Genomic DNA, 19731 nt, shown 5'->3' on the forward strand with positions numbered 1-19731 from the left:
GCATGCGCGGGGCCGGCCCGGGGCTGGCGGGGCCCGTTACCGGCCCCGCTGCCGCCGCTGCCGCCGGTCCCGCGATGGCGAAGCGCCTGAGGAGCAGCGAGGTCTGCGCCGACTGCAGCGCTCAGGGTAGGCACGGCACCGCCACCGGCACCGCGCGGGCTCCCCTCTCGGGCCGGGGGCCGCAGGGACGCCGCTGGCCCGGGGGTGTCACCGCCCCGGAGCGGCCGCTGCTGCACCTGTGAAGGGCCCGGGATGATTTGGGTTGAAAGCGACCTTAAAGCCTATTCCGTCTACCCCCTGCCATGGGCAGGACACCTTCCAGGAGCCCAGGTTGCTCCAAGCCCTGTCTAGGCTGGCCTGGGACACTTCCAGGGCTGGGATATAACTCGGTATCCGAGTGTCCGGGTCCCGCTGGCACCGCCGCCCCTCCCGGGCCCGGGGGAGGCTGAGGGGGGCAGAGCCCCGGGGAACATCGTGTAGACACCCAACGGCATGAAAGGAAATGTGGAGCTCCCTAATTTAGGAAGAGAAAAGCTGACAGAAATCCACCTTCCAGTCACGGGGCTGAAAGGTGGGAGGAGGGCGTGGGTTGGGAATGTGTCACTGGAAGGGACAGTGGCTGTTTTGGGGGAGTTGTGAAGGCGAGAGCGGGGCTGGGTTCGGAGCCGTGCATCCATTCCTGTATTCCCAGGGTCGGGGGGGGTTAAACTGGGACTTGTCCCACAGCCGGGGTTGGGTGTAGGTGTCCCAGACTTCCAAGGAAAGTTGCGCTGAGGTGTCTGGAGACGCGGGCACGCTCAAGGAGCAGTGTCTGCTCTGTGCTGACACGTCTCCCACTGCAGATCGTTTGGGAGCTTATGGAAACAGGTCTTGTCTTTAGAAAGGCTGTTGCATCTCCTGACCATCTGTAGTTGTGCTGCTCTTGTATCTAAAACTGTCCTGGTTTATTTCATCAGCTGTGTGTGTTTGTTCTGTCTGTATCTTTTCTGTCTCTCTAGTTTTTGCCGTTTGTTTTTTGGGCAGGTTCTCCCGATATAATTAATTAATTATGTACATAATGAAATGAATTAAAGCACAGTAATGTAGCTAACACTTGAATTGGCAGAAGATAGGTTGTGGGAGGGAGAGAACAACTTTTATCTAATCTGAGTTATGTTTTAAAAAATGATAAAAATTCCAATTTAACTTCCAAGAAGTTGCTTCCTTCTTTTTACAGAAGGAATTCTTCCCTGTGAGGGTGGGGAGGCCCTGGCACAGGTTGAGCCATCCCTGGAAGTGCCCAAGGCCAGGTTGGACGGGGCTTGGAGCACCCTGGGATAGTGGAAGATGGCCCTGCCCATGGCAGGGAGTGGAACTGGGTGAGCTTTAAGCTCCCTCCAACCCAAACCAGTCTGGGATTCTGTGATTCTACTTGTATCGTTGTAGAATTTTGGTTTTACAATAAATGGAGTTGGCATCTCTCAGGCAGGCAGTTGTCCCTATCTCACAGGGAAGCCTATCTATGCTTTCACACACCGGGGGTGCTCTGACTCTGAGATAAAGCTGTGTGAATGTTTGTGTTCCTTAAGCTCCTCGGGGTATCGGAATCACTGTCGGGGTAATCCTGTAACCCGGCCTTTTATCGTGGCATTAGAGCACTGCCAGGTCTTTACTTATTTACTAGAAATCCACTGGCTTTTCCACGTATATGAGAAATCTTAATTTAATCCTTTTGTAAATAAAATGAATCAACCCCTTCCTTTACCTAAACCAGGGGGGTTGTCAGTGGGTGCAGAGGGGCTGTGTCAGGAGACCTGAGGGCTGCAGCCTTTGCATCACAGCAGGTGTGCCTGGCACCTGCATTAGTTAGTGCTTCCCCTGGAGCCTCATCAATGCCCCCTTTGTTCCTGTGGCAAAGTACAGAGGGTTTTCTTTGACACGAGGTGATCTTACGGGAGCTCTTGTGCTGCACTTCCTATCCTGAGGCAGGAGCTCACTTCTCAAACCCACGGCCGGGCTTGTCTTCATCTCACGCTTCCTGTTTTGAACCACCCTGCAGGTTCCTGAAAGTGCCCGCCCGGCCCTGCAGCTTCTCCCCACTTGTCTTTTGTACCAAAACCAGCGTGGGCAGCAGGGCCAGGCTGTGACCACCCCTGTGCTGGGCCACTGAGGCCCCTCGAGTGCTCCGTCCAGCTCTGGGGCCCTCTCTCCAGGACAGACATTGAGGGGCTGGAACGTGTCCAGGGAAGAGGAAGGGTCGGGAGGAGCAGGAGCAGCTGAGGGAGCTGGGAAAGGGGCTCAGCCTGGAGCAAAGGAGGCTCAGGGGGGACCTTGTGGCTCTGCACAACTCCCTGACAGGAGGGGACAGCCGGGGGGCGTCGGGCTCTGCTCCCAGGGAACAGGGACAGGAGGAGAGGGAACTGCATCAAGCTGTGCCAGGGTAGGGTCAGGTTGGGCATCAGGAGGAATTTCCTCATGGAAAGGGTGGTCAGGCCTTGGAAAGAGCTGCCCAGGGAGGTCTGGAGTCAACATCCCTGGAGGTATCCAAGGAAGGGCAGGACGTGGCACTCAGAGCTCTGGGCTGGGTGACATGGTGGGGATCAGGCACAGCTTGGACTTGATGATCCTGGAGGTCTTTTCCAACCTCAGTTATCCCGGGATTCTGTGTATTTTGGTACTGGCTTAAACATATCCTGATTGAGTCCATAAGTAGGTCTCTCTTAAAAATTACTCAAATTCCAGGGCAGACACTTCGTTGCATTAAATTTAAACCTAAAATATCCAGGGGCATTGGGTGTTGAGGTGGAGGTGAAGAAAACCCCCGGTGCTGACTGTTGATAATGCAGAGCAATGCTCACAAACAGCCTGGAAATGGCAAGGGGAAGGATCCCTTAGGATCCCGTCCATGTGTGATGAGGTTGTCTCTAACATGAAGGGACCAGGCTCATTAATCTGGAAGGCTGCCTCAGTTTGGGTCATTAGGTTGCCATGAATGCATCTCACTCCATTGCTATTCTTTTTCTTCTTGGAAGTGAAAGTTGTTAAATAATGGAATGATTTTAAAAGGAGTTTATGTGCTTGTTGTTAATTTGGGTTTTTTATAATTGCTTTTTCTTCTCTGAAACACCTGCTTTCATTTGGCTCTGGGCTGGGCTGGTTTTGGCAGGTCAGGAGATGCTCCTGTCCCTCATGGCTCAGACGGATTTGCCTGCATTGCCTGCAGCACACCCAGATCATCAGCTCTGCTCAGAAACCACAGCTGTGGTCACATCTCATTTGCAAGGATTCAGTCCGTTTGTTGCATGGGTCACAGGAGACTTTTCCATGATGCACCACTGCTCAGATGTGTTCTGACAGGACTCAGAAGTTCTCTCATCAGATACCAGGCTTGCCTTGTACTCACTTATTTGGCCTCAGACTCATCTCTGCATTTGAAATTAAGATTTTTCCAAAATAAAAGAGATCTTGATTTCCTTTTTTGTTCTACTGGGATGTGCTAGGTCTGAAGCTCTGCTGGCTGCTCAGTTGCCTGTTCCTGCTGGGTTCAGGCACGTTGAGTTTCACGTGTCACTGACAGAAATTGGAGTTTCTTCTGGAGACTGAGCTCTGAGCAGCCAAGGGACCTGTTTGGTGTCCTGTGGGCATTTATTGTTTCAACCTAATGTGCCATTCCTACTTGATTTTATGCCTTTTGATGTCTGAAGCTACATAATAGCTCATATATATTATTTACTACTTCACTTCCCATCAGTTTTCTTCTGGGCTGCTTATGAGATGCTTCAGTTCAGATGTGGTGAGAGATGAAGTTATTTTGCTTGAGAATTTTGGATTTTATTGAGCCTTTGACTTGACACATCGGTATCCTTTTTTATTATGACATTCTTGAGTGTTTTTATTATTTAAAGTGGAAATTTAAAAGACATTGTTATATATAAAACTGAAAACAGAGTAGTAGGTGAAAAAGCCTGAGTGCTGTGGCAACTTCATGTGTATAGATTTGTTTTTAAAAAAGATTTTTTTGACAAGTTTAAAAAAAAACCAACAAAAACCCCAAAACAACCACAGTTTTTTTTCCAAAGAGCAGGTAGGCGCTGTTGTTAGGAATACTTTTGTGGGAGTCCACAAAATAACAAGTAAAGCACTTGAAGGTGATGATAAATTCAGTGTCCTGTTATGTTTAGAAAGGAAAGTATTTTCACAGGAAGAACTGCAAGCAGTGGGGCTTTTTCCCAAGTTTCCGCTGCAGATCTCCTCACTGTCCTTGGAATCCCACATCCGCCTTGAGTGCAAGGGCTGGTGTTTCCCATTTTCCCAGCATCCAGAGCCCCAGCAAGGCTGTAACATTTACAGGCTCACACAGTGGCTAAGCAGGGAAGGTTAAAAGGCAGAGCTGCTCATTTTAGACTCTGCTTTTGCAATCCAAGGTCATGTTGCTTCCTGTGTTACAATGAATGGCTTCTTTTGCAGATCCTTGCTGGGCATCCATAAACAGGGGGATCCTGATCTGTGACGAGTGCTGCAGTGTGCACAGGAGCCTGGGCCGTCACATCTCCCAAGTGAGGCATCTCAAACACACCCCGTGGCCTCCAACACTGCTGCAGGTAGAGAGGAAAACTGTTTTCCTCCATTAAAGCCAGATATAGTGATTTTTTAAAATGTAATTTAAATCACTAAACCTTTTTTTGAGAGGGGCTGGTCCTTTTAAGCTTTGCTTTTTGAGGTTATTCTTGTTTTGTTTCTCTTGTTTTTCTGTGGTGGACCACTAAAATCAGAATTGTCTTTGCCTTTTGAATTTGACACCTTTGCTTTGGAAGGTCACCTCAAGTTTTCTTTCACAATTCTGCTGTACATCTGCTTCAACCTGAATTTTCAGTGTAATGCAAGATTTTCTTTGAACTGGAGCTGCTGTTGGGAAGAGCAGAGAATTTTAAGGGTGTTCTCCCTGCATTCCACATCATAACCTCCTAAGCACGTGCCCAGTTCTGATATCCCAGTAGGTTACAGATGCTGGCCCGCAGAGTGGGAATCTGTTGGCTTGATATCTACCTGAAATTAAGTACAAATATTTGATTAGTGCAGCCAGCAGCAAAATGTCTGTGTATTCTGGCTTTCAGATGGTGGAAACGCTGTACAACAATGGTGCTAATTCCATCTGGGAACACTCCCTGCTGGACCCTGCCTCCGTGATGAGCGGGCGGCGCAAGGCCAGCCCGCAGGATAAAGTGCAGTAAGTGGGAAATGCAGAATTGTTATGTTAGAGAAGTGGGGTTATTTTATTCAGCAGTGACAGGGCAGCAAGGAATCTGTAGGAACCTGTGTGTGTTGGCTTGCTGGAAGAGAAAAAGACTAAAGTGGTTATTTTTTTTCTTTTATTTCTGAGTGTTGATTTTTTAAAATTTATTGAAAAATGGGAATACAGGGCTTGAATTCTCTGAATTATTGATTCCTGTTGAATGTGAGGACCTTTAGTCAAAGGACTTTTCTTTGTCATGTGCTTCAGTTCACTGAATGCTGCCAACAAAATGGAGTTTGGTTGAGTAATTAAGTAAAACTTTAGAGATTTTTGCCCCTGACTATGGTGCTTTATTTGAAAATGTAAATAACTGCGTAGAGTAAGTGTAGATCTTAAGCTGGCATGATTTTAGAGTCTGTATTTCTTTTAAGAAACAGACACCACATGCTACAGTCTGCAGATATTTGATGGTTGTAACAGACGTTTTCTCTGTATGGTCGGACAATCTGCACTGGGTTGTTTTTAATGAAAATATTTTTCCATGCCTAACTTTGCCACCAGCAACATGCAAAGCTCTGATTCAGTCTTCACTTGTGAATTTTTCTGTTTTTCTGGAGCATCTGTATTACTTACGAAAGCACTGATATTTCTTTCCTTTCCTTTCTTGTTGCCTGGATTTCTCTTTGCAGTCCCAACAAAGCAGAGTTCATCAGAGCTAAATATCAAATGTTAGCATTTGTGCATCGCCTGCCGTGCCGGGAGGACGACAGTGTCACTGCCAAGGATCTCAGCAAGGTCAGTGGCTCCTGGGACAGCACAGGCAGATCTCACTGACTTCCCTTAGTTGCTTTTGGCTTAATTGTTTCTGGTTTTCTGCACTATTACATAAATAAATAAAGCTTGACTTCAACTCAAAGCCCCTTTTTTGGGGTTATCTATGTGGATGCTGGAGGTGATGTTAAGAGGCAGTAATTGAAGTGAACTGGAGAAAACCCTTTACACAAGAGATCTGTAGTGAGAACTCTGCTTTGTTTCTCAAAGCATGGCTGAAAAACAACTGCTGACTCACAGTTGTTGCTGCTGTATTAAATATAATTCTGCTTCTTTTTCAGCAACTCCATTCCAGTGTGAGGACAGGGAATCTGGAGACCTGTTTGCGACTGCTCTCCTTAGGAGCTCAAGCCAACTTCTTTCATCCTGTAGGAACATTTTCTTTTCATTCTTTTGATATACAATCAATTACAGTTCACATTATTTATACTCATTTCAGCTGATTCATGTTATATTTCAATCTCCAACTCACACCTGTTGGTTAAGTAGATATTTTCTTTCATCTCTTGCAGGAGAAAGGAAACACCCCGCTCCACGTTGCTGCAAAGGCAGGACAGACTTTGCAAGCAGAACTGTTGGCAGTTTATGGTGCTGATCCTGGCACACAAGATTCCAATGGGAAAACTCCAGTTGACTATGCAAGGTAGGAGTCTCTGATGTCCATAAATCACACAGTGGACCTGCTGAGATACGTTTCTGTCCGGAAATAGTTTGTGTGTTAAATGCTAATAATACTTTTTCCAGGAAGAGTGAATGAATGAAAATGAGGAATAAGTATTTTCATCAGATCACAGCCTGTGTTCTGGGTGCCTGAGACATCAGCTGTGAGGCCAATGACACAGGCTGTGCCAATCTAGCAGCTCACAGGAAATTAATCAGACAAGAGTGTCTGCAAGTTCAGGCTTCAGGAGTGGGGGTTGACTCAGGAATTGCTGTAGGAAAGGGCCGGGTTGGGGCACACGGGGTGGAACCAGGCTGTGAGTCTGTGATGGGTTGATGCACTCAAACACGTGCAGTGTTGGCTTGTACTAAATCTGTTTCTCTGCCCATTTCTGTGTGTCACTGACTGACCCCTGTCCCCTGTGTGTGAGCAGGCAAGGGGGGCACCACGAGCTGGCAGAGCGGCTGGTGGAGATCCAGTACGAGCTCACAGACAGGTTGGCTTTCTACCTCTGTGGCAGGAAACCAGGTGAGCACAACACCTGCACTCTCAGACCTGTCACTGTCTGTTCCAGCACAGTTCAGACTGTGCTGTGTCCTATTTGTGTCAGTGGCGCTGCACTTCTTGTATCACTTCCAAATATTCTAATGTTATATAAATTACACAGAAAGAACCAAAGGAAGTATAAGATGCAAGATTAGGGTTGATGCATTTAAAATTCAGATAAAACTGCAGGGTTTTAAATTGATATAAATTAAAAACAAAATTCCTTCTTGGTTTTCCACAAATACATGTTTTTTATATACTGTAAAAACTCTTCCAAGTAGTTTCTTCTAATTGAAATGCAACAGCAGGGGAGTGTTCTATTAAGTGTGTGCCTTTTGAACACAAGGACACTTAGAGATTTTTAACCATAAAGGTAACCTGTGTTAGAACTTAATTTTCCTTTTTAACAGAATTTCAATACAAGTAATAAGCCTTAATTGGAATCTTTGATAACACCTAGAAATCATGGCAGGAGCCTTCTTTTATAACTTGCTAGTTGCCTATAATTGGAAATTGAGTAATTACATGCAAGATAAATTACCTAATGTTGCCTGATGCTTATATTATTGAAAACTGTAAGCCAGTACCAACCTATTAAAATGCAATTTGTTTTCAACTCTAGAGCACAAAAATGGGCAGCACTTTGTTATACCTCAGATGGCAGACAGGTAAGTTGCTGATTCCATCACATGTCTGAAAACATCTGAGTAAAAAAACCCTAATAATTAAGTTTTCTTTCCTTACTGAAACACCTTTTAAGCTTGTTGCCATTCTAACTTTTTAATGTGTGCCTTTATTAGTTTTGAAAGCTTTTTTCCCTAGAAAGAATATTGGGATATCAACAAATCAGAAAATTATAGAACTTGACTGTATTTGTTAAAATGCAGGGAGAAGGTGAGACATTTCTGTGAAGGGAACACACATGGGGAATTCCTAAGAAACAGATTGTGGAAATAATTCAAGGACCAATTGAGTGTTTTCCTGATTTTTGTAATACTTATGCTTTTAACTTTTGGTTGTGATCAATGAAATCATATTTGTATAAGAAGCATCAAGTACTAATTTTAAGTCCCTGTTCCTTTTTTATTGCTGTGCAATTGGAAATAAGACGGCTGTAAGTAAACCACTGTCCAACCTCCTGCTTGCAACATTGCTGTGAAAAACTGTAATAACCTAAAAATTGTGTGGGTAAAAAGCTGTGGGTATTCATATTCCAAAGAAATTTTGGTATTATTTGGTTTTTAAATGTATAAGTTGTTGTATAAGAGAGCATAAGAATGTGCTAATAGTGATATTATAGTAGCAATATTAGTAACATTAGTGTGTTAAAAATAATGCTAAAAACACTAAAATATAAGGGGGTTTAAGATAAAGTGGCATTTTAATCACTGAGTTACCAAAATGTAGAATTTTGATACGTAGAAGCCCTGAAATGCTGTAGATGTAATGATCACTTCCTGTTTTCATAGCAGTCTGGATGTATCAGAACTGGCAAAAGCAGCCAAGAAGAAGCTTCAGTCTGTAAGTAAAACTTCTTTTCTAGATGTGGCAAACTCTGCACTTCATTTTTCAGGCTTCCTACCACAAGTATCTCTTGACCCATCTGCTGCAGGAACAGCTTGAAACACACAAATATTTTGTGAGCCTTCACTGTTCGTTGAAGTCCACATCTCCAGTGGCATTTGGTACCTCATTCCCACAGAGCCTCTGCCTCATCCCAAACACAAAAGGTCTCTTTGTTGTCAGATGGGAGTGAAAAAAAGTCCATTGACCAGGAAGGGAGAAGTGTAGAACAGAATGGTTGGCTCTGTACCTAGAAATAGGGTGGTCATACATGTCTGCTCCCTGTGCAGGCTGAGAAAGGAGCATTTCTATGAATTAGAGAGGCTGAAGAAAAGAGCAGAGCTGTGCTCTTGCGTTTTCTCTGTTATCAGAGATCTTACTGGGTTTCATTTCCTTTCAAAGTGTAATTATTCTCTTCGACCCTTAGCTAAGCAACCACTTATTTGAAGAACTTGCCATGGATGTGTATGATGAAGTTGACAGAAGGGAAACAGATGCAGGTGAGTGAGGCTTTCTGGAATGAAATAAAACAAATCTGGATTGTTACTTTACATACAAGATGCCAATGCAAGCACATGTTCTGTTCAAGTGCTTCTGTATTCAGCAATTACTGCTGAGGGGAGTTGCTTTGTCTTGCATTGCCTGAAGGGGATGTTAATTGAAAAAATCTTGTGTTTTTCACAAAATGGAGAACCCTCTGGGGAAAAGCTTTCCTCTGAATTGATTGTGTTTGTGTTTGAAATTGCAGTCTTTTATTTGACAAAGAAATAGTGTCAAGCAGTACAGGAAGGTTATTCCCTCTTTTTGTTTTTTCTCTGGAGCAGTTTGGCTTGCTACTCAGAACCACAGTACACTCGTGACAGAGACCACAGTGGTCCCTTTTCTTCCTGTAAATCCTGAGTATTCTTCAACCAGGAATCAGGTATGAAATCTTCTTAATATTGTAAAAATAATTTAATAGGCCAGGTAATTAAATAGGCTTAAGTAATATTGCTTTACTGCATTTCATTTTTGTAGAAGAGTTGCATCCACTTGGAAAGAAGTTAAAATAAAATTTCATATTTCCCCTTTAAATCATACTGTTTGCAATAAATGAAGTTGAACAGTCAACTCCAAGTGTATAGTCAGTTCTTCCTGGGAGCTCTGCTGTTCATCTGATGCAGGATGTACTTTTTTTCCTCTGCATTATTCTGTAATTTAGGGAAGGCAGAAACTGGCTCGATTTAATGCCCACGAGTTTGCTACTCTGGTTATAGACATTTTAAGTGATGCCAAACGAAGACAACAGGGGAATTCTCTCACTGGTTCTAAAGGTGAGTGATCTTTTGTTGTCAGCTCCTTTGCAGGCACTTCCTCAGTAGTTTAATCACTCCCAGAGCCCCTCAGCAGTGCTGAATTAAGAGAGAGATCTATTGTTTTTATATATTGGGTTTTTTTTTCTGGAGAGAAAATACAAAAGAATCTCTTCTAACTTTTAATTTTTCCCTGTATTTTGTATTTGAATGCTGCTATCCATTTGTCCAGTGTAGTCTGTTGGGGTTTTTAAATTTGTATGAATTTTATTAAGCTCCTAAACGATTCTCACCACTTATTTTAACTTAGAAGTTAAATTAACTAACTTATTTAACACTTAGAAGAAATGAAAAGACAGAACCATAAAACTTCAAAGTTTGGGACAGTAATCATTCATACCTCTTAGGTGGATCTAAATTAATTTTTTTCAGAGTATGAACTTCCATTTCTTCTCCAGATTTACTAGTATGTGTTTAATGTGTTGATCTGCAGAGAATGTGGAGCTGATACTCAAATCCATCAGCAATCAGCACAGCAGTGAAAGTCAGGACAATGACCAGCCTGATTACGACAGTGTTGCTTCAGATGAAGATATAGATCTGGAAACAAATGCAGCTAAATCAAACAGGCAGAAGGTAGGCTTGAAATAGTGATACACCCCCAAGTGTACTCTGCATTCATGATCAGAAAATCAATATCTTAATTTCATAATCATGCCTCAGTCTATGAACTTTCTAAAATTAAATGTTGTTGCTTAAGGAATTTTTATTGTAAAAAAAAAAACCTCTCTGGAAAAGTAATGTGTATGTCTGGAGATAAGATATAGATTTAATTGCATAGATGAAATAATTGGATCTGCCAAAAAGCTCTGAATCAGTGATTCCATGGTATTTCACAAACATTCACTGCTTCCTACTGAAGAAATACTCACAGCAGACCAATAGTGTCCAAGTGAGTTAAACCATTCCAGGAGTAATGCAGAATGATATCAAAGGGCAGTAAACCTGGTGGTTCTACTTTCATCTTCCCTGGGATATGCACACTGGATATTTAGCAGTCTATCATTTATAAGTTTGCAGTTCTTTATTGTATATTTTTTAAAAAATCCTTATAAAACAGTATTTTGTCACTGAAATGCTAATGCAAATGTTTTTAGAGGAGCTAAGAGCTAATTGACATCAGATTGCTTTTATAGAGGACTTCTAATGATTCTGGTTAATGGATCTTATTCATTTAAACTCCATTTGAACTGTGGTGCCTTTAAAGTAAGTACATGAAAAGCTGTTGAAATCTTGTGGTCTTGTTTTCTTCTTCTTAATGGTGTCAGTATTTTTCTCTTCCTTTTCCTAGAGCTTGGATTCAGACTTGTCAGATGGACCAGTGACAGCCCAGGAATATATGCAGGTTAAAAATGCCTTGGTGGCTTCTGAGGTGAAGATTCAGCAGTTAATGAAAGTGAACATCAACCTGAGTGATGAGCTAAGGATTATGCAGAAAAAGGTAACAGCCATAGCAGAGGGAACCCTTCCAGCTCTTGGGGTGTCTGAAGTTGTTAGAATAAAACTGCTGGAACTGAGGATGAGATAATCCAGTATTAGGATAGTGAGAAAACTCATTTTAAAGTGGAGCTGCTTTGGGATCAGATACGAGACTATAAATATTTATGTGCAACACGTGCTTTGAATGTTGTTTTTTTGTGGTGATCCAACCTAGTAAATCATGAGGCTGATTTGACTTATGTCAAAACTTTGACATCAGTTTTCCAAGTGACAAGGCAGTTGTTGCAAGTCTTGTGTGGTTTTGCTGTCCTGCTTCAATATAAGCAGCTTTAAACAATGAGGAAGCAAGTGCCAGCCCACATCTTATGTGTGTGCACTTATCTATATTTTTGTGGGGTTAAGGACAATTTATATCTGAGTTCACTATCCTGTCTGTCACACTGGCTAGAAAGGGCTGGCTGCTTACCCTCAGATTAATCCCTTTAACTAGTGTTTAAAATCCTGTTTTCCAAAGAATTACAATCCTGCAAGAGTGATGTGTAGAGAAAGTTGTTCAGGCTGTGGGGTGGACCCACTGTTTTGGGGCAGAGCAGGGCTTTTGGAGCGTGGTGAGACTGTTTGCACCTGAGGCTGAGCTAATTCAGCATATTGGATTATCCTTGTCTGTTAAGTGCCAACATTTTCTTCCATTCTGTTGGAATGGTGAACACTGGGAGATCTCGGGGTATTTCCTTGGTCTTTCAACAGCTTGTACTGGTTGAGCATTTCTCTTGAATCAACTGAATTAACTTTTCACTTATACTGAGTTTCTTTAAACAGATATAGTCTAATTAGGGTTAAAAAAAAAACCTTTGGGGCCTATGAATTAATGAGGCTTTAGGATATTTACATGGTGTAGTAGAAGGGAGATCATTGCTGTGCTGCAGTTTTTCTTCACTGCATCTTTTCTTTCTGATGTGTTAATATAGCAAACTTACTCTAAGTCCACAAAATAATCAGAATTGGTGCGTTTTCACTATCAAATGAATACATAATAAAAGGCTTTAAAATGCTTTCTTGTTGGCTTCTTAGATAGCAGTAGCTGATGCCTAATTTTCGTAAGCTAAACTCTCTCCTTGCTTTGCAGAGCAAGCTTGAGTTCCTTTGTGCTGCCTCTGGTGTCTGTGCTGCAGTTCTGGCATTGTCAGATTTCATGGGCCTTATGTGAAAGTCTTCTAAGTCCTTGTATTGGCTGTTGAAATGGTTCCCTTTGCTTGGAAAACTGTTGTGTTGGCAGTCCTTCCCCCCACAGCCTCATTCTATCCCAGGATTCCTGTGCCAGTAGAGCAGGCTGGAGGGAATGGGTCATGTGTTTTGGAGTACAACAGCCAATTTTAACATCTAACTGAGTTTACAGCCCAGCAGCTGCTGGAAATCAGCACCTAAATACTTCCAGATCTGGAACAAAGGTGTTTTTATGCTTATACCAAGCAAGTCAAGTAGATTTTGAAAGAGAAATGAACCCCCAGCTAGCAGTACCTGGATTTTCTAGCACAGCTGCCAAGCGAGCGTTGCGTGGTCACTTGGCTTTTGGCACTTGCTCTTTGCAAACCAAGTAGTACAGTACAATTTTCTTTCAGCTCCAAACGCTACAGAGTGAAAATACCACCCTCAGAAGACAGGCCACAACCAATATCTATCAGGTGCAAAGTGGTTCTGAGTACCCAGACCCCAGCAGCAATTCCTCCCTAAAGCGGCGCCCGTCGGCCCGGGGCAGCAGGCCCATGTCCATGTACGAGACTGGCTCAGGGCAGAAGCCCTACCTGCCCATGGGGGAGGTCACCTACCCAGAAGAAAACATCACCAGGCTGCAGCCCTTCCCTCCACACGTGAGTAAAACTGCTGCTGCTTCTGCATTGCCTCTCATGTGCAGCTTTCCCGTCTCTTCCGACTCTGCTTGTTCACTCAGCTTCTGCCTCAGGGGGAAAAAAAAGAGGGGACAAAAAAAAAAATGGGGAATAAGAACTGTGAGAATTGTTCATGTTTGCTGTATTAACATGTCTGCAGGAGCCTGATGGTTTGAAAAGCAGAAGCTGTAGCAGTTCTGGAATATGTAAACTGGAGCTTTGGGCTTCTGCTCAGCTGGTTTTTTAACCACACTATATAACCACACTACATATATATAAAATATCAATATGTGATTGTCTGAAAACCAGAAAGGGGGGGAAAATAGTGTTCCAAGAAGGTAGGTAAAGTTCATGTATTTCTGGAGATAAACACACAGGTACCAATTTGTGGAACTTCATAACCACCTTGCAAAAATGAAATAAACTTGAAAAATTTTCCCCAGCCCACCAGTTTCTTACTCTGAGTTTGGAACTGGAGGCTGGAGATGGGTTAGATCTGCCAGTCAGGCAGATTCTTCTGGTTTAGTATTTTCCTGTGTGATGTGGAGAGGGAGTTCTCTGTTAGCCAGAGGGATTTTGCACTGAGGTGTTCACACTTTACAGAAGTGACCCAACACACACTAGTGCATTTAATTAACAAGTGCGTTTAATTAACTAGCACAGTTAATTTTTTATTTCACCTTGTTAGATTGCCCTGTGGGCAGGAATACAGGACAGTGGTTTTTTGACGCACATTTAAAATGTGTGGATTTTTGACAATATCTTTCCCTGTTGGTAGCCCTGTCTTGTATTTACTTCCAGTTAAATCGTTAAGACCTTTAAAATGTATTTTGAAGTTACCTTTGGCATGAGGGAGGGCAAATGTTCCATGCACATTCCACAGAATAAAGTTGAGTGCACCAAGGGAATCAGCCTCCACCTTCAATTAAATTAATTTAAACTATGAAATCTGGATCATTTTAAATTATATTGTCATGTTGATATGAAGGCAGTTCTGGCAGCAGGAAATGTCCGAATTCATTTGTGTTTGACAGTGTTTGCAACATGTGACAGTGCTTTGTATAGGTCCTTTGGTCATTTGGGTGGAGATTTGGATAGGAGGAGCTGTTCTGAAGCGTTGATCTTATGTGGAGTTAGTTAATTTGGCATGTGGTGAATTTTTTTTATTCTCCGTGGAATTTGGCACCTCTGGAATCTCAGCATTACAATGAGCATGAATTCAATTGTGTTTGGAAAGAATTAAGTCCACTCAGCCTAAGCCAGATTCTCAACATCGTTCTTTCTTTATGTCACCTCCATGGTTTTAAGAATGTTCCTTTAATTTCATTAAGAGTTTGTTTGTGTTTTGGTTTTTCCCGAGTGTTTTTCTCTTTCCCATTTTTAGATCGGGAGGAGTGCGTTTGTGACCTCCTCTTCATCTCTACCTTCCTTCCCCTCCACGCTTTCCTGGTCGAGGGATGAGAGCACACGAAGGGTTAAGTACCTTCCCAATCGGTCTTTTCCCTGGAGGAGGTGCCAATCTCCCCAGAACCACATCCTCTCTCTTCCCCCTCTCACTGCCTGGCCTTCCAGCCTGCATGGAGCAGAACTTCCTCCCTTCCATTCCTGCTGCCACCAGCTCTGGGCACTTGCCTCTCTCTAATTTCGCATCTTCAGCCTTTAACACCACGCACAGTTCTCCAGGTCACTTGTTCAGCTGCACAACAGCCCCAAGACAAGCTGGCTGTTGTTTGGACAGTGATTTTCCAGGCTCTCACTGATATTTCTAAGCCAATGTACAACTTTCCTGCTGACTAAAAGCACTGCATGAGGCCCAGCTTCAAAGCTGCTTTCCTTGGGGGCCAGTGGCTTGCACCAATCCAGGTGGTCCTGATTGACTGTTTGCCTTACAGATACCAAATCTGGGGTTTTAAAAGTTTATTCTGGCTTCTCCCTGCCAGGACACAGAACCTGCTTTTTAATTCCTTCTGTCCCCATTTTATTTTGACTGTACAATGTTTGGACATATCAGTCCAGAAAATACTAGGTTTGCAAGTAGGGATAGATGATCAAACTTTCAAGGGAATAACCTGCTTGGCCAAATGGAAATCTGGGTTTGGCTGCAGTGCTGTCTGGCACTGGAAACTTTCACAGGGTTTGGTTGGTTGCTTTTATTCTACACTGATCCTGTATTAGTGATCCCCAGTATCCTCTTCTTATCATTCATCACTGCTGTTTGTATTTCTGACCAGATGGTAGAGTTTTGCCACTGTTGGCATGGTCTCTGTACACCTGGGAGAGGGGAAAGGTCCGACTGTACATGTAATAGTTTCTTATCTTCAAAATACATGTCACTTTTACAACTGATCTTTACCAGCTGTCCTGAGAGAGGAGTGTTCAAAAAATGCTGGTTTTTCCTTCTGTGCAAAGTAACTTTAAGATTGAGATGGTTTCATAACTCCAGGTGCTTCAGTTAAGAATTGTTGGTTTAGCATCAGATGAGTGCTTAACAAATGTACTGAATCTCAGCCAGTGAAAACCAGTTCCTGGTCACATTTCTGGTCTGTCAAGAAGTGTTATTTGGTAAGCAGATTCCTAAATGTTTGGGTCAGGGATGCACATTGGAGGTGTCCTTTACAGTTTAACCCTTGAGATACCCTGATGCTGAGTTCAGGGTTTCTGTAAGAGCCCCAGGGCTGGTTGTTGGGGCTGTGAAGGACCCTGAGCTGCTGCTCTGTGATCAGAGTGACATCAGCATGGTGTATTTGACACCAGACATGCTGTGTTGGGCACCTGGGTGAAGCTTTGTAGTTTTTAGAAGACTTGAGGCAGATGTGTGGGTGATCCTGGAGCCTGGCCGAGGATTTGGCCTCCAAGCTCATTTTAGTATCCCTTTCTTCATTCAGCCTCTGCTCTGGGATCAGCCTCCCAGCTGGATCAACCTCCCACTTTGCAATGGGCCTACAGAGCTCAATCCAGCCTCTGCTTCCCTGCATTCCTCCTGCTCATTTCAGCTTCCATTTTGGAATTGGCCCCTGCCCTCCTGACACAATTCTTCCATGGCCCTCTACTCTGATGGTTGGGCCTCCTGCCCTTGTTGCATCCTGTGCTCTGGGGCACAACTCTCGCTTCTTTGGTCTTCCAACACTGCACCAGTATTAAGCATTCAGTGGGCCTCAATTCCTCACACTTTGGCTTCCCACCCTGTTTTGGGCTCCAGTTTGCAATGGGCTTTAACCACTCTCGTGTTGGCCCCCAGACTGTAATGAGCTCCAAGTCTCATCAGCTCTGTATGTGCCCTTGGTCTTCCACCTGCAGCTTGGACTCCCCCAATCTCTGTCTCCTGTCTTTATTTTGGCTTTCCCATTGCCACAGTCTTCAGCCCTTGTTTTAGGCTCCCATTTTGCAGTGGCCTTCCCAGGGCCAGCCTCCCACCAGTTGGTTTGCACTCTGCATTCAGCCTCTCCCCCATGGTCTCTGACCTCTGCTCTGCTGTCTTGGTCTGGCCTCTTTTTCTCTAGGGTTCTCCCCTCTCCAGTGGTTCTTGCTCACTCTTCAGGCTCCTGTTTCATGGTGCTGCTTCTCTGTTTGGCCTCTGCTCCTGGTGGGCTTCTGGGTGTGTGCCCCTGGGGCAGTTTCAGTGGCAGGGAAGGATGCTGTGCTCTGTCTGTCTGTCTGTCTGTCCTGCCATGCTGGGTGCTCAGGGGCTGGTGGGGCTGTGCTGTGCTGGCAGTGCCCAGGGCCTCGGGTACAATCTGAGCAGGAGCCTATCATGGGGAGAGGGGCACAGCAGCTCCAGGGTGGTGGCTCCTGCAGGAGCTGTTGTGCAAAGAGCAAATCCACATGCACAGGGCATGGCTCTGGCACAGCCCAGGGCTGCTCTTTCCTGCACAGGCTGAAGTAAATCTGTTCCTTGCAGGCCTCGAAGCTGGAGAAGCAGAGCAGTGTGTCTGAGAGCGACTATGACAACCCCACCACCCCTGTGGAGCTGGAGGAGCCGGGGTAGGTGCTGTGACAGAGCTGACACAGCTTGGGGGTGACAGGAGATTGTTCTGTGCCCAGGCCAACCCCTGCTTTGCTCCCCTGCAGGTCGGGCAGGAAGGGGCGGCAGCGCAGTGTCGTTTGGCAGGGTGAAGGGTCCATCCCTGAAGACACAGACTCAGCCCCCAGCACCAGTTTGCCCAGTACAGAAGATGTGATTCGGAAAACTGAGCAGATCACCAAGAACATCCAGGAGCTGCTGCGAGCGGCACAAGAGAACAAACATGACAGGTAAGGAGGGAGTGCTGGGAAAGCTCTGCAGTTGGTGAGAAAACAAAGAAAATTCTTCAGGTGTTTTCACCTGTAGTACACCTGTAGAAAAATACAGCCTCACTATTTCACACCTGTAAAATGTGTAGGTCTGTGGTGTTCCCTGGTGTCCTTAGTGCCACGGGGCGAGTTGGGGACAAGTGACCGGCCCCTTGTGAGTGGGTTCTGGCTGCAGTGCTGCCTGCCCCGCCCTTAACTTGTGAGTCCTGCTGCAAAACAAGTGTTGAATAAGACACAAATCAAATGTGTTGTAGAGAACTCACTGCAAGTGCTTCTTGGGCCTTCACCCCTCTGTGTCCATAGGTGATCACGCTCCACAGAATGTGATAGTAACACCAGGTCTTGCTTCAGATGAAAATTGTGAGAGAATTTGGCTTTCCTACTGAGCTATTAGTACAAATTATGTATCAACAAAAGTATTTGACCTATTGTGTTTAGATACAGACACAGCTGAGCAAGCAGAGCACTGCCTGAGCGTACCAGGCTGCAGCAGCTTCGGCTCCCTCAGGGAACTTCTGGCCCACCTGAACAGTTTCCAGAATAGCTGTGGGTGACTAAAAGTGATACTCCCTTTGCTGATCATCAGGTGCTGCTTCCCACGCAGCTCTTTCAGAGGGCTGTAAATCAGAGTTACATATTCACAGGTGTGAGCACATTTTGGGGCTGGAACACCCTGGGCTCCAGCAAACCTGGCCCTGCAGGCTGGCAGATCTGGCCCTGCTGTGGCCCCAGCTCGGTGCCCTCTGTGCCTGGGAGAAGCAGCAGCGGTTTGTGTTGAGCCCTCACTTCCTGCCTCGCTCAGAGGAGTGCACAACAGTGGGGCCACTTTTGTTCTGTGTTTTTTCCTTCTTGTACTTTGCTATTTTTAGCAGGGCTGGCATGGCCTCTCCTTCTCATGCCAAGTGACGATTTCTGCCGTGGTTGTGCTGAGCTCGTTGCCCTTGGCGTAACCTTTCCCAGTGCAATCTCTTGTTGCTTGTTTGTCACAGGGAAGCTTTAAATAAGTTTAGTTTTTATGGTATCACACTATACAATATGATAGTGACACTATACAGTGATATCTTTTCTAAATCATTGAAGGAAAGAATGCAGCATACCTGGCTTTCATTGTTGAATTGATCAGGCTTTTAAAAAACCTGTTATGCTGCATTTTTGGTTTCTCTACCACACGTGGAGTGGGGTGTTTGCCTATGCTTAGATGAGTGTTATTTTGCAAAACACTGAAGTAGGAAGCTGCTGTTCTTTGTTTTCCTCTTCCTTGGCTTCCTTAACACAGGGAAATGCTTCCTTATCAGAATGAGATACTTGAGGATGTAATAACACATCCTCCAAGCTCGTGCTGGGAATGTTGTAGAGAAAAATCATGTGCTGCCTAGATAACTGGAGAGTAAAAAAAAGTCATGCAAGAATATAATCTATTAATAAAACCCCTTCTTCCTTTTGTTTCTCACTCTCTCCCATCCCTTTCCCTGTGCTCCATGGGCTGAGCAGGCCCTTGGAGTGTGGGGGCACATCCCAGCTCAGACACAGCCTCGGCACGCGGGTCCCCGGGGCTGAACGAGCCCCCGTGCAGCCTCTGACCAGCCAGCAGCCCGGCCCTGCCTCCTGGTACTCTGGCCTCTGTCCCTGCCTCCCAGGCACAGTGTCCTTTCTCCTTCTCTGCTGCCCCTTTCCCTCCCACTCCGGCCACACGGGGGTCGTGGAAGGCGATGCATGAAATGCTCCAGGGGATGAGGGAACTGCAGGCAGCCCCTGCAGGCCAGGGGTGTGTGGCACAGCCCCTTCAGCTCCCAGTAGTGATCAGTGGGGAAACAGAACCACAGCCTGGAGCTGCAGCTGGCTCTGGTGTAAAGGATTCTCCTGTCTCTGTTTTATTTATTGCCTGTCAAGGTAAATTAAATTACAACAACTTGGTTGGATCATGGAATCACAGAATAGTTGGGGTTAGAA

The 19731-nt window shown here is 44.8% G+C and overlaps 1 protein-coding gene across 9 annotated transcripts in view; it reads left to right on the forward strand.

Moving 5' to 3' along the window:
• Positions 1 to 19731, forward strand: part of GIT2 (GIT ArfGAP 2) — a 24618-nt gene continuing 4887 nt past the window's right edge. The window contains exons 1-19 of one of the 9 annotated variants that reach the window (XM_032128396.1): positions 1 to 126; positions 4447 to 4580; positions 5094 to 5206; positions 5902 to 6007; positions 6325 to 6411; positions 6556 to 6686; positions 7138 to 7232; positions 7873 to 7918; positions 8720 to 8771; positions 9241 to 9313; positions 9638 to 9735; positions 10015 to 10126; positions 10599 to 10741; positions 11457 to 11606; positions 13225 to 13473; positions 14876 to 14965; positions 17390 to 17472; positions 17560 to 17742; positions 19273 to 19389. In XM_032128396.1, the coding sequence (XP_031984287.1) occupies positions 3 to 126; positions 4447 to 4580; positions 5094 to 5206; positions 5902 to 6007; positions 6325 to 6411; positions 6556 to 6686; positions 7138 to 7232; positions 7873 to 7918; positions 8720 to 8771; positions 9241 to 9313; positions 9638 to 9735; positions 10015 to 10126; positions 10599 to 10741; positions 11457 to 11606; positions 13225 to 13473; positions 14876 to 14965; positions 17390 to 17472; positions 17560 to 17742; positions 19273 to 19389 (2186 nt within the window). In that variant the 5' untranslated portion in view covers positions 1 to 2. Of the gene's footprint in view, positions 127 to 4446; positions 4581 to 5093; positions 5207 to 5901; positions 6008 to 6324; positions 6412 to 6555; positions 6687 to 7137; positions 7233 to 7872; positions 7919 to 8358; positions 8365 to 8719; positions 8772 to 9240; positions 9314 to 9637; positions 9736 to 10014; positions 10127 to 10598; positions 10742 to 11456; positions 11607 to 13224; positions 13474 to 14875; positions 14966 to 17389; positions 17473 to 17559; positions 17743 to 19272; positions 19390 to 19731 lie in introns of all 9 variants that reach the window. The other 8 variants (XM_032128387.1, XM_032128388.1, XM_032128391.1 and 5 more) reach the window with 8 other exon arrangements.

Source organism: Corvus moneduloides, chromosome 18, assembly GCF_009650955.1.
Source record: "Corvus moneduloides isolate bCorMon1 chromosome 18, bCorMon1.pri, whole genome shotgun sequence".
NCBI lineage: Eukaryota > Metazoa > Chordata > Aves > Passeriformes > Corvidae > Corvus > Corvus moneduloides.